A 21220-nucleotide genomic window follows, 5' to 3' on the forward strand; every position below is an offset into this window, starting at 1 on the left:
GGCTCTCAGGAATTTAATTACAGAATGGCAAAAATGTTGAAAATAAGCATATCAAATAACACGTCTCTTATTCTATGGCAATGTGTTATATACACCGAGAGCCACTCGTGGCCAATAAAGTCAATGAGAGGATTTGCATAAACTTAGAAGAACATAAAGAAAAGGAAAACAGTGTTCTTTGCACTGCACTGGCTGGAAAATTGAGTATATAGCTAGATTATAGTAAGACCATTTGTAGGGCCAGGTTTAGACACACAGAATTAATAAGGGAAGCAGAGTGGGACAGAAGGGAACATTGATGAAAACCATTTTGCCAGTTTTGCCTCAACAAGCACTCCAATAAGGCAGCCTGGTAGTGTAGCAGCTTGGGAGAGCGTTGAACTGCTTGGAGGCAGCTAGAGTTGGGGCTAGGGGCCAGTGTCCCACTGCATCGCTGCTATTGAGGGCAGTGAGCCCTGTCCCTTCCACAATGCCTTCCCTTCCAGTGGTAGCACTTACACAGCAAAGTGCATTTTTACCCTCCCTCCTGAAGTCTTAAGCCAGATGACACTGCTTCCAACTAACAAATGGATTGCTGTCTTCCAACCAAGTCTACTTCCTAATCTATTTTAATCCTTGAATTAATTTCTCTGAGGCCTCATTTCACTCTGATGAAGATCAGTGGAAATTCATTCTGTTTCTGAGTGCTTTGCTTGTGTTACTCTGACAAATGCAAATCAGTGGGTAATTAGCTACTCGGCCACCAAATAGTCTGTGCCCAGCTATTCCTGCGAACAAAAAGCACTGAATCTACCCCCCAGAAAAAGGAAAATTGCAGAGCACTGAGCACCAATAAACACCAAGAAAAATCTAAAAAAAACCCATAATGCCAACTACTGCCAGCAATGTTAGTGGTCAGAGTGGGCAATCCCTTTAAAGAGTATAAGTACCTGCATGACACCCCGACATAGAGGTCACCAGACCAGATGAACTCTGAACTAGCAATAGCATTGTCTAAAGGTCCATTGGATCTCTCATATTGGCTGCTGCCAGTTTTGTCATATGCGTACATCCCTGTGGTACTAAGGCTGAAAAATCACATCATATCTTACAAGGTAACTATCACTGTAAACATAAAGTTTCTGATCCGTGGGGCTATAATCAATACTCTGGATTGTATCTAACTTTTTATCCATGATGATACTAACTCTATTTTCTTGGCCAGTGCTTGTGTCATACATGTAGAAGATCTCCTCTTTCTTAGTGTTCAACGGCCTTGTGGCATAAAGAACACCACATAACATGAAAGCATTGGAAACAGATGGCTTGTACTGTCTCGTCTGCCAAGTATTTAGCACATCAAGTGTGGTCTCATTGAGCTTGCTAATCACAATGTTGCCCACGTTATTTTCAGTTGAATATATTACCCATAACCCACTTTCATCCACGGCAAAATCTATGTCCTGCCATGCTACGCCTGCATAAGAGAAGCGGTTACCAATAGCAGCATTTGGAAGCTCCTTCTTCAAAACCTCCGTGTTTGTGTTTATATCGTGCTTCACCATATACCTCGAACCATAACGATGATAGTACAAGTAATTTTTGTAAAGGGCAGCACCACTTCCTTCCCCATATGTTATTCTCCTTTCGTACTTGTATTTAAACAGCAGCAAATCATCAAAGGAGTTATAAATTCTGAAGTATTCTAAGTATCTCCCATCAGTGTTCAATGGTGCAACCCAATAGACTTCATTGTCTGGGTTAGAGGGATCATAATCTCTACCCCAGGAACCGTATTTGAAGGAAAATCCTCTCCAGTTCAGCTTGGCAACATAAGGCTGGCTAACATTCATCGGTCCGCGGTGAACGCAGGTACCTGTAAGTAAAGAGAAAAAAAAACCCAAAACAAACAGGTTTTCCAAATGTCATTACTAGGGGAGAGGTTTTACAGACCATAGCCTCTGGACTGTGCTTAGGAGGGAATAGCTTTGTGACCAAGCACACACATAAATGCACAGCTTCATGTGTAAAAGGCTCCTTTTGGGCCAAGGTCAGCAACTGGATGGCACCCAGTGTTCCAAGTTGACTCAAAAACTCAGAAAAAAAATAGAGTACGTATTCTTACACCTATTTTAAAGAGGAGGTGGGGGATTGATTCACAGAAAGTAAGTGTTCGCTGTGCTGTTCCATACAAGGGACAGATTTCTGTTTCTACCCATTTGAGGCAGGCCAGCCTGATGCATTAGGAAATCCCCTGGAAAATACAATTTCAGAAGCATTTTAGGTTATTTTCTACCTCAGTGGAACTGAAAGCATGGGAGTTGGGGGGAAAAAAAGAATGAGGAGCATCTGATTTCTGTGTATTTCACTGTGAAGGGGAAGAAAGGAGCAGAAGCAGCAGTAATTCCAGAGTCACATTTCAGATTAGCATTCTGCTGTCAGAATCACAGCTTTACAACTGTGTGTCACAGCCACATGGTGCCTTCCACCTCAGGCCCTCAAAGAAATCTGCAGACAGTAACAACCACAGCCCAGGAAATGTACACTGATATTACTCTGACTTTTCATGTGGGGCAACTCTAAAGAAAATATGACTTCAAGCTGAACCAGAACAGCTCTGCTTTACACACATCAACTGCAAAACCATCTTCAGCATCATGGAAAAAATAATTTAAATACAAGAAACAGTTTCTTTTTACTCATGCTGAATTAGTGACATTGCTTTTTCCTGATAAGTTCTCAATATTGTAAGTCCCTGGTAGGAAAAAAACTCCACTCAAAAATGTCCCTGGGCTTCTGATGAGTGTGAAGCTGCCACTGGCAAAAACCAGCACGCATTTTTCCAAGTGTTAACATTAGCTTTTTGTATTACTACCACAAAAGTATTCCAGATTTTTCTCTGTAAAGTTATCTTCACCTGAGGTAATGGAGACAGAGATATCAAGTGGCTGGCACCAGCTCACAAGCTTAGTGGTAGTCCAGTGTTTCCCAGTTCACCGGGGTGTTCTAGCCACTAGATAGCCTTCCTTATTAAAGATGGAGTATAATATGAATAGACCCAAATCTCACACATTAGTTAGTGAATAAATTAATGGCCAGAAATTTTGGTGTTAACAATACCTCCCTCAAAACTGGAACTCTGTGCTCTGACAGCTGTGGTGCAGATGAAAGTCAAGACTAACTTTTGAGGTTTTAATACTTTGAGTGGGAGCCATTCACGATTTCTTGCAGCTTCTATGACAAGAGTGGCTCATAAGCTCAGTCATATGAAGGGATGTCTGGCATATAAATAACCTCTGCCTTAGCACAAAGAAGAAAGAGGAACAGAGAAAGATTTTTTCCTTTTGCCCTCAAAGCTGACCATCCCTAAGCATGGCCAGACAATACTTATGGAGATGAATTGGAAACTCCTGAAACCACAGACACAAAAAGTCTAGGAAACATTTTGTTCTCAAAGGCTTTGCAGTCTACCTCACAGAAAGGAGGAAAATTAGAGGCAGACCAATCTGAAGTATTCTACTTGGAAAAAGACTGGGAAACAAGTTAATTAGTGAAAGAAATGCACAGTTGCAAAAGCAGAGAAATTTCTTCTGATCTGCTTTGCCTAGGAGAAAGGTGCTCTACCTGTGGGAGTAGAAAACCTGTGTCTTGAATGTTAGTAGTTAGCTGACATTTGTGCCAAAGTGTAAAGTTGGTTTGGGCAACGAAGCTCTGTGTGTCCCCTCCTTTCTCAAAATGTATTATTTCTCTGCTTCTGCTGCATACCACCTTCACTCCTCACAGTTTTGTACTGTCTAATGCTAGTGACTGTGACCTGAGGGACATGTGACTCACCTGCAGCCTTCTCTCATCATCTGTGAGGAAGGTGGGGAGCAGTTTTATATTAAATATAAATCACTATAATGAGATAAATCCCTGTGTCCCCAGGCCATGTTGGCAATTTCCTTGGGGGCGGTACTGCCTACGGGAGTAGCTCTTCATCGCTGAGTCTCCATCTCATCTCTGAGGGCAGAGAAGGTGGCACAAATTGTAAACACTCCCATCTCCTCCCCCAGACGCTTTTCTGTCCTGTGTTTCTTGCAGCTGAAACATGGCATGACCCTGGTTGAATGCTGCTTTCCTTCGTGCCACCAAGAATCCATTCGAATCAGCATTCCTGGCTGGGAGCAGATGAGCATTTAAGCACGCACTTAAGTGCTTTACGAAGGAGAGGCCCTGGAGCAGAAACCTCATTTCCAAATATAGCACACAAGGCAGGCACTGCTGTATGGCTGGCCAGGCTGGATCTCTGGAAATGGCACGTAGCACGTCTAGTAACATGGCCTCAGCACTTGGCACAGCTACCAGCGTTTGGAGGTGCTTGCACCTCAGCTCATGCAAAGGAAGACAGCTAAGGCAGCCAGTGCAAAATGGCTTGCAGCCTGCCAACTTCATAAATCAATTTGAACTGGTTTTTTCTCATATTTCTAATATGTATTGTTACCTCTGGCATGAGGACTTCTTTAAAGCTGGTGACATATTGAATATATTACTGTGCTTAAATCACAATAAACTTATCTCAGAATTAAATGGTTATTAAATGCTCTAAAACTCTTCATTTGTTTAAAAAAATGTAGCACCAAAGCTTGCAGGTAGTGATGCACTGCTAAACTCATCTATATGCGACCTCAAATAATTTTTCATGTCATTAAGCAGAACACAATTCCAGATTTATTTTAATAATTTATAAATTGTTTCATAAATAAAAAACAAACGTGTGTTCAGCAGAGAGACCTTTTTTTACAAAAGAAATAATAAATTATTATTTCTTCCCTTAAAGAGATCTCTCTGCTGAACACTTGTTTGGTTTTTATTTATGAAACAATGAATTATTAAAATAAAGTTAGAAGTGTGTTCCGTTTTAATGACATCAAAAATTGTCTGAGGTTTCTATAGAGCATGTGCTTGATTTTTATTTCCTTGAAAATTCTCCCATAATTATTTTTTTTTTTTACAAAAATCCTCTGTGGTAGTCGGGGGTGATCTGTCTTTCACACAGGTTCAGAAGAATTCATTGTTGTTTATTTAATCTAAACTTGCCTCCCTGTCTAGATCTTGGGGGAAAAAAAATGCACAAAGGAAACAAAGTGTCATGTAATTTTGTAAATATTAGAAGGTACTTGAAATAAATCCATATGCATTATTCAAACTTCCAAGTTTTTAATTCCTTTCTCCATTGTTTTGGGCTACAGATAAATGACGTCCTGGTATTGCTGCCTTCCTTTGTCTTGGGCTTATGTAGCAAACAGAGAAGAGAAGAGAAGGACTAGCACAGGTACATACACACACGGTTGTCCCCCCATAAAGAACCAGTATCTCAGCTCAATTACATACTAATCCTTCTGATTCATCAGAAAAAAGAGCTGACACCAAAGGTGTCAGGACGGAAGGGAGCCTGACTTGCTTGGCTAACAGGCTGCAGACTGAGCATGAGGCACACACTGCTGGGTCTTGCTTTACCCACTTCACTCTGAGGCACTGGCAGAGCACATCAGCTTCTTACTCCAACAATACGAGAAAACATTCCAGCAGCCTCCTCCCACCAAGCAGCTGCATCTGATTGCAGAAGAGAACGGACCACCCTGGGCCTATGCAGACAAAGGTCACAAGACAAGGTGGGACACCCACGAGGGGCACCGACACCAGAAGCAGGCTGGTGTCACATTCTCACACAAGGCTCCCAAGCACCAGACGTGCATCCTCCCCTCCCATCAGATCAACCACTGCATCCAAATGTGGGAGCTGTTTCCTAGCCTTACTAGGGCTCGAGATACCAAAGACTGAGCCCCAAAGGAAAGGCTCATCCTGGCCCCTACTGTCTCACTGACACAGGAAGACCCACAAAGACACTCCAGTCTTCCACCAGTATCATGGGGGACAGAGGCAGGCTTGCAGTTGTGTAAAAGAAGACCTGTGTTAGCAACATCTAACAGGGGATAGGGTGGAGGGAGGGCATCAGCTCCCTCCAATTCCAGTGAATAAATGCATGTGTCTCCAGGGGTAGTTCAGGGAGTTCTGGGGAGGACAACCAGCCAGTTCTTTTCAGGTGCCTCTAGGCATATCTCTCTCTTTGTGTATAGATGCATTCAGTTCAAAACACAACCCCAAATATTCAAAAAACACAGATGACTTAGGTCCATAGGAGGTAAAACATAAGCTAAGAGTGAAATCACTGTATGACTCCAAAAGGATTGCCTGAGTTTCAGCATTAGGCTACTCCAGGTATTCCTGCTGCTGAGACCTACCCACCAGTAGCTTGAAATCCTTAATTTCTGAGCATATAAAATCCAGAAATAAAAAAACCAGCTGTTTTTTTTCCTTTCTTTTCATTTTGCCTTTGAATTTCACTTGACTCACTTGTCCCTGGTTCCTCTCCTCCTCATTTCAGTGAGGTGCAACACAGCATCTGCTGCAGAGTCCTCAAAAGAACATCCTGGGGTCTTTTCTGTCTATATCTACCCAATGCAGACACATGAGATCAGCCCAAGGAAAACTAATGGATAAATATTGCTTCCCACTGGAGTGGTGAGGAGAGAGATGCCGTGAACCACTGCCAGTGACACTTATGGGGATGACTACCTAGATATCAGACACTCAGACACACACTTCTTCAGCCAGGGTAAAGCAAATGGAAACCAGTGATTTCTTTCTGCTGTGTTATTTGAGACCAGGCCTGCTCACTCAAAGAAATACAGCAGCAAAAGCCTTGGGGGATAGAGTCAGAGGGGCTGCATGCTACAGCAGTGTGAAGCAAGAAGCTTTAATTAAACTTGCATTTAGACTCATGATCTTAGACAGCTTGGGGATTAACCAAGCTCTCTCTAGTTCATGCTGCCTACCCAAAATATGCAGGAGAGAGGATGAAGGGGGAAAGAAAAAGCAATCTGAAAACAGGACAAAGAGTCAGTTTAATACAAACATTATAAATATAATATGAACTAAAATCGGGGCAAGGCCAAGAGGTTTGGCAGGAACTCAAGACATTCAAGTTTGCAGAGAAAACATACTGAAATGGTATTCAAACACACAAATGGGTGCTAGAAAGCTCCAGAGGCTTAGCTGTGAGAGTCTATGCAGCATCTCCAAAATGACCAGCTGGAAGATGCAGCTTTCTCACATACTTACTTCATCTTCCCAAGAAAAAATATCTTACTGCTTTTAAGTGTTTTCAGATACAGTCTGCAGGACGTGTAGTTGCTCTACAAAGCCCTCTGCACATATGATAGTTGCTCCCCATGAGTCACACAAAGTCACAATATGCTAGTCCTGTGTGGATTAGCAGGGATCTGAGCCTACACAACACCTGGGTTATCTATAGAGCTAGCATCTCCCAACATGAAGAAAACTAGCCAGCATACAACAGTTTCTCTGCCAGTCCTTTCTGCCATCCTCAGAGACCACACTCACCCTAAAGGAGGCCATGTGCTAACACAGGCACAAACATCCTCCAACCCCTCCCAGGTTCCTACCTCTGGACAGAAAAACTCTCAGACAAAGGTTGTCCTCAGCTGATGTGGGTGCTGATAACTCTCTGGAAGGTGTTATATCAAGTAGGGGTCTTACCTCCTTCACTCTTTTCTGCTACAATGCAATGTTGCCTTATGCAAAGGTGCCCGAGCTCTCTGACCAGTCAGAAATAAGGAAATGCTGAAGCAATACAATTTTGGGTCTGGATAAAATCTACCCATCTGCTGTGGGTAGATTTTAAAATCTACCAATCTACTGTGCCCTGAGAAACAATGCTGAATAAGTCTATTACAGTCACAATTCCATGCAGTTCCATTTACCCACCCCAGAGCTACCATCCTGCTCTAGACCATGACTTGCCTATCCCTGCATGGAGCTGCACTCCAAGTGTAGTTTTCCCTTTCCTACGAGGTGAAAGTTGCTATGTCCCACAGACACACCAACCACCCAGGTGATAAAAGCAGCCCTCTCCTCCATCACCCTTGTTCTGGAGCTCAGTACTTTCTCACCAAAACAAAAGCTTGCTGTAGGCTTGAAGAGAACGAGATTGTTTCTTTCCACACACCATCACCCTCAATAAATCAGTGAGATGCCCTTCAAGTACTTCTAAAACCTTGTGCAGTTTTTTTCATTGAAATATTTCAAGCCCTTCCATAAGGAGCAGAGAAAGGCCTTGAGATTTTTTTTTTTACTGCAGGTTTTTGTTTCAGATTTCTCTCCTGTCTGATTCCCAGACAAGGTGTTACTCATGCATTCTGTCAGAGAAACGCAGCAACTGCTTGCATTGCCATGAAGACCTAAGGAGGGACTGCTCACCCCAAGGGAAGCTTATATTTCTGCCTCTCACCTTTCAAATGAGATGTTTGAATTAGCTGACCTCAAGGTGATGAGAGCTAAATGCTGGTAGGGGCAAATTTGTGCTCCTTGAAAGCAGGACACAGCTCCTCCTTTACTATAGGCTCCTCTAGCTGATTGTTAACCAGCTTATGGGAAAAAGCAAGAATCTTCCCCTGGGTATTGTATACAACACAGCACTTTTGATCTTACAATACCCTGGCTAAAGGAAGCCCCTGTATATAAAACACTCAGGGGACCAGTTGTCTGTTAGCAACTGAGATTCTTGACCTGGCGTATCCAATCTAGTGTTTCCTAAATGTTTTGCTCCAGTATGTCATATCTGACTGTCAAAATCTCTGACTATGATTCATCCACAATGTGATTCTTCAAACTGAACACAAAGTACAGACAAAAGTTCTTTCAGTTATAAACTAATTACCACACGCCCTGTAACTCAACACCATTATATGAACTGCACTCTGAAAGCCATTGATCCAGGCCCCAGAAAGAAACCTTTCCTAGTTAAGAAAACTATAAAATCTTAGTTCCATTGAAATCAGTAATACAGCTCCTCCTTATCTTCCTGAGATCAGAATCTTTCCCCAGGTCCCTTGACCACCTGTTTTAGAAGGATCTTTTGATTGTCAATCAAAAGTAATCTTCATGCACAGCTCTCCTCTGGAGCTTACATATCTACAGCTTTAGTACATCAACAGTTGCTCATACATTTTCCAAGCAGCATTAGAGCAATATTGCTGTGAACACAGGTCACTTTCACAGGAACTACTGAAAATCAAAGCTAATTAGTAAAAAGACATCATTTCTCACAGGTAATTGCTCTGGAAAAAAAAAAAGGGAAGAGGGATAGAGATTCACTTTTCAAACTATAGGTAAGAGGAAGACTGAAACTTCTAGCTGTAAACAGCTACTGTGTTTGTAAGAATTTGAGTCCTGCCTTCATTTCCCTTTTGTACCATTGATGAAACATTAGGAGCTGTCAGCTCGATTTTTCAAGAGCTAAGGAGTATCATTACAATTGTATTTAATATTAACAAAGGGAAATGTCTGCATTTACAGTTCATACCATGTATTATATTATCTCTTATGTGTTACCCAACAGAAATGCTTACCTGGTGGGAAATAAGGAGGTGGTATAGTTTTGTTTGCGTTCTCTTCACACTCTTTCAATCGATTCTGCAGAGACACAATTTGTCGACGAATTGCAAGAACATTGTTTTTGTCCAGTGACTCTAGTTCATTTACCAGTATAGTCAGATTGGTGATCTAGAGGGGAAAAAAGACAGCAAGTTTAATGTCAACATTATTTTACAGTTATTTGCAGGCAGGGCTGACCACAGAAGACGCTACAGAAAAAGGTTCTAAGAATAGGCCTTATCCTCATAGCCTCAGCTTGACATTTCCAGCAGAGTACATAACCACAAGGATATGCTTTAAGACTAAGTTGTGTAACAGGTGCAAAAACAGCGCTATTTTACTCATGGTAGTGTAAAACTACCCAGTGAGTCTTAGGCGTGTAGCTGTTGAACATAAAAAAGTACTTATTCCAGCCTTACAAAAGTATCTGCAAGTTTTATTTGCAAGGATAAATAGTTTTCTTAATCACCTGCTTGATGATATAGAGGACATTGGAGCAAATGAGATTTCACTTTCCATCTTAAGTAATCATTCTCTCTAGGTGAGTGATTAACTACAATTTTGAAAATGTGATTTATACTCTGCTAGGAAGGTGATAGTCTTTCCCACTTCTTGATTTCTTATTGATTGAGCCACTGCCTTAGCAACCAGAAGCTAATTTTTTAATTATCTAAATTAAAGTGCAGAGGCTTTCAAGCATGGGGGTCTGTAAATTAATATTTATTATAATAATTTAATCAGCTTGTATGTTTAATACTATGCAAAACTTTTAACTTTCAGGCAGATATTTGGCAAAACCAGAATGAAGTCCATTTGCTTTGGGATTGCTTTACTTTTCTGTGCTCTATAGCAAGGAATAAGATGTTAATACATTTAAGGTCAAGCTTTCTTTTAATTTATGCTGATGAAATGCTAAAATAATTCCACTAGCTGCAGTAGAGACAGACTGCATTTCTTCAACCTAAACACGAAAGAGAGAATGGACTATCTGTGTACTTGAACCCTCTGTGGCTAATCAAAACCTTGGCAATACCTCCAAATATATTTGCTCAACGATGGCATTGCTTCCAACAAGGCTGGGTTTCAGCTGAGTGACCAGTCTCTCCAGGTCACGGATTTCCACTTTCAGTAACTGGAAGTCCAGTTCCGTGTAAGATACACCTCCTGTCTCCACTTGCTGCACTCTGATGGTTAGATTGAGGATTTGCTGCTGATACAGTTCAATTCTTTTTGAGTACTCCCTAACCTGAAAGAAAGAAAAAAGAGATACATATTCAAGTCCAGGTTAGCAAATAAGACAAGGCTATCTGACATCCTTATTGTATTTCTGAGAAATGTATATAAATAAAACAGATATATTTCTAAGTACCCTATGCATATCTTCCACATACTTGCCATATATATTCTTCACATAAACTGCATAAATGCAATTCTCATCACATCCATTAAAAAATACAAAATTTAACCCTCATTTATTGTCAGCAGTTTCAAAAAAAACCCTCAGAAATGCCTGGGGATAACTGAAGGCAGAATTTTACTCAGAGTCTTCCATTTTTTTAATTCATTGCCAATATTGTCTCTGTGAGCTAATTTTATTCTCAGTATGCCAAGAATTTACATTGGTGAAAATTTTAGGAAATCTGCAGTGTATTATCTCTCAAAAGCAACCAGAGAAGGCTGCAAAATGCAATAAAGGATCCCCAAGTTTTTCAACTTCATTCCCTATTAACTCTGAATCCCAACAGGACTTTACCCTGTGTACATTTGAATTGTGTCAAACATTGGCAGAACTGCTTTGATACTTGTCTTTGGGCAGGGAGGAAATATTTAAACACAGTGTTAAAAATCAAATCTGGTTTAAATGAAAGTGTTAAATTTATGGCAGGCGTTAGCTGGAGTAATTTATATAGCAGCCTTTTCAGTCTTTGAAGCATTAAATAGTTGTCCAGATAAATATATTTTCACACATATATCTGCTGAGATAAAGGTCACAGCACAAGCATTGTGAAGCAGAATGTTAAGAATATTATATGGATTTGGGACTTCCCTTAGAAATGTTAGTTCCTTGAAATTTAACGCTTTGGTAAAGGCACATAATTTCTCTTCCATATGCTTCATATATCATTATATCACAAAAGATAAGTAGGAATAAATATAAATAGCTTGTTGCACTAGTAACTTCATATTTATACCCTCAGATGGTATTTATGCCTCTACCTACAGCACTGCAATTTTCATTACTATTATTTCTTCAGCTGAAAGACTTACCCTACATCTTCTCAAGCATTCTTGCATTGTAATAACATTAAAATAAAGTCAATACTTTTTTCCCATTGTCTGAAATTCTGCCATGGTGTGAAGACCATGGACTTCCTGTTGTTTTTCTGCTCTGGCAGCAGGCCTTGAGACAGGGACCCAGAAAAAAACCCCACATTTCTCAAATAACTCCTCTCAATCTTGACAGAATCTCTTGGGTACTGAAGAGGAGGTATGGGAGCTCATGGCATGGAAATTCATAAGTTATATAGCGATGTGGATTAAGGAGGAGAAGCATAAGAGTAGATCCTCTGTTCAGAAGTATAATTATCAATAATGGCACAACTACACTATAAATCTTAAACCACTACAAAAACCCTGCATGGACATACATAGTATACACCAAAACCAGAATGTTCTGAGTTTGAAACAGATCTTCTGTTCTAAATGTGTGCAGCCAGGCTTCAAGCTGCTCAAAACTGTCGAGTTTCTACAAGCTGTAGCAGAAGCACCCTGGCTCACAGCACTGGATGCTCTAGATCTCCAAGATCAAGCCAGGGTAACTTCAAGTCATTGAATTAAGAATCAAAAGTTATATAATTCAAGTTACACAATTAAGAATCAAAAAATAACAGCCTGAAAGACCGAGACCTAGTTCCTTGTTAGTGGCTAGCAACAGTGATAGCTGGGGTCCCTTGCCATAGCTGCCACCATCATCTGGTAGGGAATAGCAGGAAGAACCAATCCTTTTGGAAAAGTCAGCAGTACTTGGACCTCACACTTCCAATGATCACAAAAATGAGTTTGGTGTTGAAAGACACCCTGTAAAAAATCATTTGGAAAAATTGTTCCAAGGTGAATATTTAAACTGTGTGTCTAGAGTTTGTTCAACAACAACAATAAAAGTAGGAATATTATTACAACCTGAGAAGTATAAAGCAAGTCCATTTTTGAGCAAAGTTGCCCTGCTGTGTGAAGCTATGTCTATCACAGAGGTATCTGGAAATCTCTCTAGGTATTAATAACCTTTCTCACAGTAATACTGGAAATAATTAATGAACTTTCTCGCAGTAGTACTGGTAATAATAATGCAATACAGACAAAATCTACAAACCACTGAAATAAACAGGCTGCTGGAAATAGTGATGGCTACTCATTAGTGAGTAACCTGCGAATTTGAAGTTTTCTCCAGGGTTTTCAGAGCCTGGACAAAATGCTGAGGGCTGGAACGAGGCATACATAGTTATTTCAGCCCTGACTGCAGAATGCAGACCTGAAGTTCTCCTCCTGTATTAGAGGATTTTCACTCAGTCAACCATCTAGGTCATTTAAGGACATGTCAACACCATGCAGCAGAGTATAGCTGAGCCTGAACCAGCACCATCACTCTGCAGTGCTCTGCACAGCCACACCAGCGTCACAGAGAGCTTAAGCTAATAGCTCCCCTGGCGAATTATAGGACAAATAAAATTTTCTCAGCAGTGCTGCACTAACAGGTCTATACTGCTTTTGCAGATAAATCCAGCACATATGTTAAACACTGCAATGCTCAGTGTGGAGATTCCCGCCTGCTCAGGTCTGGTTTAGGAGTTTCTGTGGGTTAGAAATATCAGTGGAAAAAAGAACACGATATTGCTCTGTTGATTGGCAGATGGATTTAAGCAGCTTGTAATCCCTGCTCTTCTACTGCACCTACCTGCTAGAGACTGCCTGTAGTCTCTTGACAGGCTGGCACAGAAATTCTGTGCATATCCTATTTTTAGGGATACAGATCAATAACTAGTACTGATTGCTGCTGCATTTGTCATAAAAGCCTCAAGTAGGGTATGATGAGTGCATAGGGCCTGGATTAGCCCTTTATGGAAGGAAAATAGAGCCATTTGAGGAATATGCAAGGGGAAAAATCCTCAGTTTCAGTTTTTCCTCATTCCAAGCATTGTCACCTTTGTTTGATGAAAAGGGCAGGAAAAATCTGCAATGCTCATTTAGTGTGTCATTTACCTGCAACTGGTATTTATCAAAACAGGTTTTGCAGCATGCAAGCAGACACTTCTCCAGCACACATTTGGAGAGTACAGAAAGGGGAACAAAGGTGCAAGATAAAGATGTAAAAGAAAAAATGCGACAGGAATGAGGGAAAATAAGAAAGAAATTACAAACCCAGCAACTTTCTAAAATCATTCAGCCCAGGCCACTGGCTTCGAGCAGGTTTGACCTCTGCAGATCCATAAGGAGCAAGGCTGGCAGTCTGCCTTCTGATGGAGAAGAATTCCATTGCAGGTTAACCTGTTCTGAAAAGCAGGGGTTTTGCTCCTGTTTCTGTTAAGTGAGCATGTTGTGGCCATCATGAACCATGTTCTGAGGCACCTTCTCTCCTTGTGATCATGTGCTCATCTACCCCTGTTACAGAATTGTCCTCTCCCCCTTCCTATTGAGAGAAACAGCCAATTCCTACTTTGCTTTAAAAGGTTAATTTTCTTCTGTAATCATAATTATGCTGGCAAAGGTTGATGTGACAGAGGAAAAATTAGTCTGGTATTTTCAGCCTACAGTTTGTACTCACTTGGCACATGAGAGCATCTCTTTATCTGCAAGCTTCCTTGCCTGCTGATTCTATAAAAGGACCCCCTTGCTTTTTGAATTAGCCAACAATCAGGCAAAAGGTTAATGATTCAATCAGGTTGTTTATCTGGGACTTTTAGCACATGGAAAGCATCCTTAAAAGGGTCCAATCCTGCAGCTCCCATACAGGAAAAGTTCCCATGAACTTCAGAGGGCTGAAGGTTTTAGAAGAGCAACAAAAGCATGGAATCTCAGAGCCAAAAAAGGCAGCACTCAGTAGAAAGTCCCACTTCTGTGGTGAGACTGGGTTATGTCTGAATGCAATTCCCTAGGAATTTGCTCAGGATCATTTCTAATAATGATCAATATTGAAAGCTTGGGTTTCCTCCATTTCATTATTTCCTGGACTCTATGAGTATTATCATGACTGAATTAAGATACAGGATTGCATAAGAAGCATTTTTTTATACAATTTGAAAGGTAAAGAATTTTTGAGCATGGAGATTTATGCATGACAGGATCTCAGAATACTTAAGTTCAGATATCAATAAAGTAATGCTCAAAAACTCTCTTATTTCTATAAAAAATAGAACATTATAACTGAGAAATCTTACCCACATCAATTTATACCAAAATTCAATCTGCTCATTTCAATTTCTGACTTAAAGAGTCTCTGTGCCTATATCACACCAAAGTATATGTCACACTTCAACTAGATGCATTGTAACACTGTTTGTCTGATTGGTCTCGACAGGATGAAATTCAGTGAAGCCTGAGCTAGGTCAGGAATTTTCACTGTCTGCAGCGAAAATTGCAAGTTGAGGTCAGTGTCTACACTGTGGTACACTGCTGGGCATGGAAGGGTGACAACAGTCACAGCAGCTGACACCAGCTGGCAACCTAGACATTAAAGTCTAGGGTGGGGCTGAGTGCTTGCCCTGAATTTAGAAGTAAATTTCAGGTACAAATCTGAACACCTTATTTTAGGTATCTATAGCAGTAACTTGTGTTTTATATGGGCAAGATGTCTGAATTCATTGGAGATCTGAGGCTGTCGACACAGAGAAGTCAAGCAGCACTTGAGATGCTCTCATATTTGCCTGGTACTAGCCTAAAGGGAACGTGTACCATTCTGAGTAAAATACCAGTAAGAGATAGGTTACACCAGCACCAAGAGACTGGGAAAGGTGGTACACAACCACCTTGAAGAATCATGCCAATATTTGGCTAGGAATCATGCCCTCATCCTGTCCCAGCACAATTACCTTCAAATGATGGCACTGACCACAGTGGGAACAGTATGGGGGCCTGAAATCCCAGGGGTTTTCATGGCTCATTGACCCTGAGCTGCACTTCCATGCTCCAAGGGATCAGGTAACTCCTGCACTTGGAGGCAGCAGGACCTATGTCAGTTTGTCCTTCATATGCCTGCTGACAGCTGAATGTGTTTCACTGTTAGCTCCAGCTCTTTCAAAACAAACTATTTGAACTGAAAGATCTTACCACAGAATCCTACGCCTGTTGTTGTGGGTTTTATGCACAACTTCTTATCTGTTCTTGATTATACCAGAGGAAGGTTATGAATATTTATGATTAGAATTTATAATTTAATGCTTTGCCTTTTCTGCTGATTAATTCAAGGACACTTCGTTTCTTAAGATGCTTGGTTTCCAAAGAAAACACTTTCTGCTGGACACCCAATCTGAATCCTGAATATTTATCCACCATAAAAAGTCAAAGGCAGACTCCGGTCTTCACAGGCAGCTTCACCCAGTGCACTTCAGCATGTGTAGGTTTGCCCAAGTTCCTCAAAACGTGGATCTCAATTCATGCAGCAAGCAACCAAGGCAGTGTTTGTCTTCAGCAGAAATGCATAATTCAGCAGTCTCACTGCCACAGCTTCAGATGTTGAAAAGAATGATTTTTTTTTAATTTATTTATTTTTCCCTGTGAGAGCAGAAGCAGTGAAGGGGCAATTATTCACCTACTTCTTCACTCTGGACTGTGGTGACCTTTCTCCTCTTTCCCTTCACTGCCTTCTCGCAATCTGGCTGGCTTGATACAAATAATAACACATGAAAGAGCAGGAGGCTTGGCTTCCTATAGCATCGTGTAGCAATCACAAACTAATAGAACTGAGCCAAAAGAGGAAAAACATAACCATTCTTCCAAAACATACCATATGCCTCTAGCTGAAAAGGCCTAGAAAAGAGACCTGAGAATATTCAAATGTATGACATGTTACAATGTCAAAGATTAGGGATTTAGTCACCTTTCTCCTTGTTCTTAGAGAGCTCTCTTTCCCACTCTTTTAAAGACACACCACAGAAAAATGCTCACTGCTGCACTTTTTTGTAGGCTGCTGTTCTTCAGAAAAGATGCAACTGTTATTTTTATGACAAAAGAACACCTTACTTTGGAAAGCTCTGCCTCAAACTTCTCCGAGAGTGTTGTGGCTATAATTTCCAGTTGTTCAGCCTTCTGCACTGGAAAGGTGGTATCTGGCAAGTACACAGAGCACTGACAAGTTCCCTCATCATTCACAGAGCCGGACACGTTGGCAAAGAGCTGCAAAAACAAATTGGTAAGAAAAAATGTGTTAATATTCTTGTCTAGAATCAGTACCTAATAATGGTTGGCAATAATATGAGTTGTGTCAATCATGAGATCAACAATTTCTTTACTAGTCATCTTTCACCTTTTTCTTCCAAGGAACTCAAAATATCTAGCAATTTTTATTACTCATCCTCACAAATCTCTCTAAAAATAGTTAAATATTGCTTTAAAGACTTTACCATTGGAAAAATGGAGACATACAATAGTCCTTACTTTCCCAATATTGTGGACAATGTTCCTAAGATAATGAAATAACTTTTCCAGCAGATAGAAAAGCAGGCAACAGCGGGAAAATAATAATGTAGTAAGTTAGGTCATACAGCTACTATTCTGTTCATATAAATTGGACAAATGATTTAGTCATTTACATCCATAGAGAGGAAAGCACTGAAATAGAACTAGTAACAGGGAATGTTTTGAAAAAAAAAATCATTCATTCGAAGATTTGAAGATTTGCAGCCAAGCACAGCAAACAGACGTGCATTTAATTATACTCCACTGAAAGGTGATGAATTATATATGCAGGCTTGGCCTAGAGATTTTTATTTTGCTACAAAATATTGCTCATAACACCCACACATCACAGCCCGCCCATCCATCCTCGTGGATAGTTGGCACAGCTCTTGCCCATGAATTGCCTTGTCCCAGTTGTCTGCATGCTCACAGCATCGTCACCGAGCAATGCGCATGAGGGACAGAAAGGTCAGGGCTGGCACCTCCTGATCTTGCCATAATTTACAGCCAAGGCACACTGTAGTCTATAAACACCAGGCTGAATACTGAGCGTGTTCAGAACAGTTCTTTTTGTTTGTACACAAAATGTTTCCAATTCATAAACCTATCACGAATTTATTAATAAAGATATTTGATGTTACTTTAAAATATTCTGGCACACACTTCAATGCAGCTGCATATTTTAAAGCTACAGACTTGCTCTTTAAAAACATTTCTTTCTATAATCTCTTCTGCCTTGCAGAAATCCCAGTGTTATTCATATGTTTTCTCTTTTTCTTTCCCTCTTAAAAATAAAAAAGCAAACAACAAAACTATGTCCTGAGAGCTGACATTTCAGTACTTCTTCTCTTGCCTTTTCACAGTGCTTTCAACTAATGCTCTCACTGAAAAACCAGCCCAGAACACACTGTGATGACCAGCACCAAAGTTGTCTTGATCTGTAAGCCCAAAAAGAGAAGAGCAGCAAGCAGGAATGATCCCAGTTCCCATTTCTGGCAACCTCTTTACTGCAGCCACAACAAACAGCATGCATCTCATTTTGAAAGAAAGCGTGGAAAGTCGTTTTATCTGTGTTATTCAAGCACCATGGGTCTTAAAACTTCACTCAGACTGCTGAAGACATTTAACATGAAAGGAAGCAGAGAAGTATCTCATGGCATTCCAGAATGTCCCAGCACATAACTTGCATTGATTTCTCTGCCAGGCAGGTTAACAAAGCACTTCTGGAAATCCCACTGAGAACACATTATGTCTAAGTTTCCACATATTTTTGAAGATATGGCTACCAGTATGTAAATTACTATGAAAAATTAATTCCTATGTCACTTAGTCCTCAGTGAGTCCTCAGTGCCTTGGTATGGTTGGGGTGGCAGAAAAAGGAACAGATGGGAAAGACCAAAAGAAGAAATAAATGTTTCTTAGTGAGTATATGGGAGCTTCGTCGAGACTGTTGCATATTAGCTGCAAATTTTTGTGTGGAAAGTATTGTGTTCTGCTCCTTCTGTGTGCAACACAAATATGAGTACATGTCCACAAGAGAGAGTGTGTCATATTGCTATTGTATAGCAAGAGTGTGCGGCATACCTTTGTATGCATTATACACCCTGCTGTAAACTACAGTCTCAACTGTATGATACCAATCAGTTTTCTAGACTTAGCCTGCTTATTTTATGTGCTAAAAAAACATTCATAAATATATTCAGATGTCTCAAAAAAAACCAAACCTTGAACTCGTGCTTTTAACCTCACTGTGAAAAACAATCATTATATTTTAACATTTGAGTTAGGAGGGAGCTTTGAGTTGAAGGCAGAGCTTCACTGCAGTAAGTGCTGCTTATACTGAAGCCAACAGTTTTCCCCAAAAGAGTGGAAACAGCCTGGGCAGACAGAACTGCTTCCATTCTTCCACTGACATTACAAACATTGGGATCATGATGGTGACAAGACTAAGAAGCATTGTTTAGTTAAAAGCCCCTTGGGTCAATAAGTGCTTCAATCAAAATATAATACCAGCCAAATGACAAGCATGTAACAAAAATGTCTTTCGTCATCCTGTAGAAAAATACATGAGATAGACTGCTACTTTTGATGGAGTTGTACGGTTTTAAAGTTTAATAATTTATACAGAACACTTAAAAGAGAGCAAACTGTCCTAGCCTACAGCAAGGACTTGACAGCAACATTTCACTCTGCAAAATTGTTACATATATGTATTTGAAGCTATGAGAAATGTTCCTTCTCCACATCCCTTCAAATTAAGAAAGGGAGTAGGAGCGAGCAGTTACTCGGTTTTCTGAAAATCAGGAAATTTGTCACTGTAGCCTAGTTATATTTGCAGCTCTAAATCAGCTATTTGCTCATCCTAAGACAAAGAATGGGATCCACAGAAAGAACATAGCAGGGCCACAGTAGGGACAGAAACCACCTCAGCTGGGCAAGGAAATAGATAAAGTTTGGATCCTGCTAACCAGACTCTGGAGGAGAGCCCTAAGTCCATTTAACTTTCTAAATGCTCTGCTGGAGCCGGAGACCCAATTCTGTCTCAGAAGAGGTCCCTCCACACACCCCATATGCCACACTGGGCTTGCCTGGACATACAAAAGATCTACTGTGAAGCTGAACCTGTGCTTTGGACAAACTCTGTTTTTGACAACAATTTGCAGGATCATACAGAACAATTGTGACCCACTGAATCTGCTACAAAGTCAAGGTGTTATTGACCAGTCACTGATGGAAAGAGGGAAACTCTTTCTGAACTCTGAAATCTGCAGACCATGAACTTAAGCACTGTACCAGAAGGCACAGAAATAAGATTCAGGTCCCTCTATCCCCAAATAGCTGATAATATTTTAACTAGGTAGAACAGGAAGAACCAAGATTTTTCTCACTCCCAGCAACCACAAGTGGTCACTCCTCAGAAGACAATTTCAAGGCCTGGTTCTAGGACAGAAGACTTCCTTGGGGAGACTGTAGTCACCAAACTGTTTGCCACATTGGCATTAAACCCCCAGGGCCCCATCTGTTTCATGTCTGTGGTCTAGTTCAGTAGTTACAAGGTTAATGCCAAAGTTTTGGACATGACTTAAGGCATTGAATGACACGGTAACAGTAGTGATGATTTTGGAGATTCACTACTTCCTAAAGTACTGGACACACAACACATAAATGCTTCTTCCAGGCAGCACAACTGGTTTGCCTGTGTCAGAGTCAAATCACTGAGTGACTGTGTAGCTTTAAAAGAAAAGTACATAAGCTCCTAAATTTTGTCTTTTCTGGGCTACATTGAAGAATAGTAATGGTTATTATACCTTTGGGGAGGCGAGCAATTTGCCATTCCTAGGCTGAGTCAGATATGGAAGCATCGTACTGAGAGGAGCCGTCTGAAAAGCAAAGGAAAGGTTGTTTTACTGTGCTTTTCTGCATATGGCACCATCCCTTCCCCACCAGATAGCCCCCATCCTGCAGCTCCAAAGCACTTTGATTTTATTATGGGAGCTATCCTGAACAACTGCAAAATTTCTGATCTGCTACTGAGGCGACAGTTTCCCTGGGCACAGTGTCACTCCACAGACACCTCTTCTTGAAGAAAGGCTCTGTGTGACCAGAGCAAAGCAGGGGACACTCAGCCTGTCCAGGAGGTGTGAGCTGAGGATGTGACAGGTAGCTGTGGCAGATTGCATGGCAGTCGAAAAGGACAGTGCCATGCCCCTCTGCCCTAAATCCAGAGAATACTGTCCTCCCAGCAGGAATGTCCCCTCCTCACCCCCCAGCCTCTAAGCAGAGGACTCACTGCCCCTTTCACACCAAGCTGTCAGGCTGTGAGCTGTGATGGCTGGGAAACATGTCCCACTCTGCTACTAGCACCATGGAGGTGACAGCATCCCACTGTGGAGAGGGAGCACCGGGAGAAGACACCACACTGCCAAGGATACAGCCAGACCCACCTTGGGAACCTTTCCTGCAATAAGAATATGCACATTCCCTTCAACTTCCATCTGTGGCTAATGCCTGCCTTCCTGCCACAGCAAGGACAGCAGCTGTCACCCTGGCACCATTCTGGGGGTTCCACAGCCCC

At 41.1% G+C, this 21220-nt stretch overlaps 1 protein-coding gene across 1 annotated transcript; it reads right to left on the reverse strand.

Moving 5' to 3' along the window:
• Positions 1-1061: 1061 nt before the first annotated feature.
• On the reverse strand, positions 1062-20507 carry OLFM4 (olfactomedin 4; the record flags this gene model as incomplete). Its single annotated transcript, XM_084226503.1, has 5 exons — positions 1062-1855; positions 9453-9606; positions 10511-10723; positions 16711-16863; positions 20454-20507. The coding sequence occupies 5 exons, from the start codon at positions 20505-20507 to the stop codon at positions 1062-1064; spliced, it is 1368 nt and encodes a 455-aa protein (XP_084082629.1).
• Positions 20508-21220: the final 713 nt, after the last annotated feature.

This window comes from Fringilla coelebs (genome assembly GCF_963513975.1).
Source record: "Fringilla coelebs genome assembly, chromosome: 2".
Lineage (NCBI taxonomy): Eukaryota > Metazoa > Chordata > Aves > Passeriformes > Fringillidae > Fringilla > Fringilla coelebs.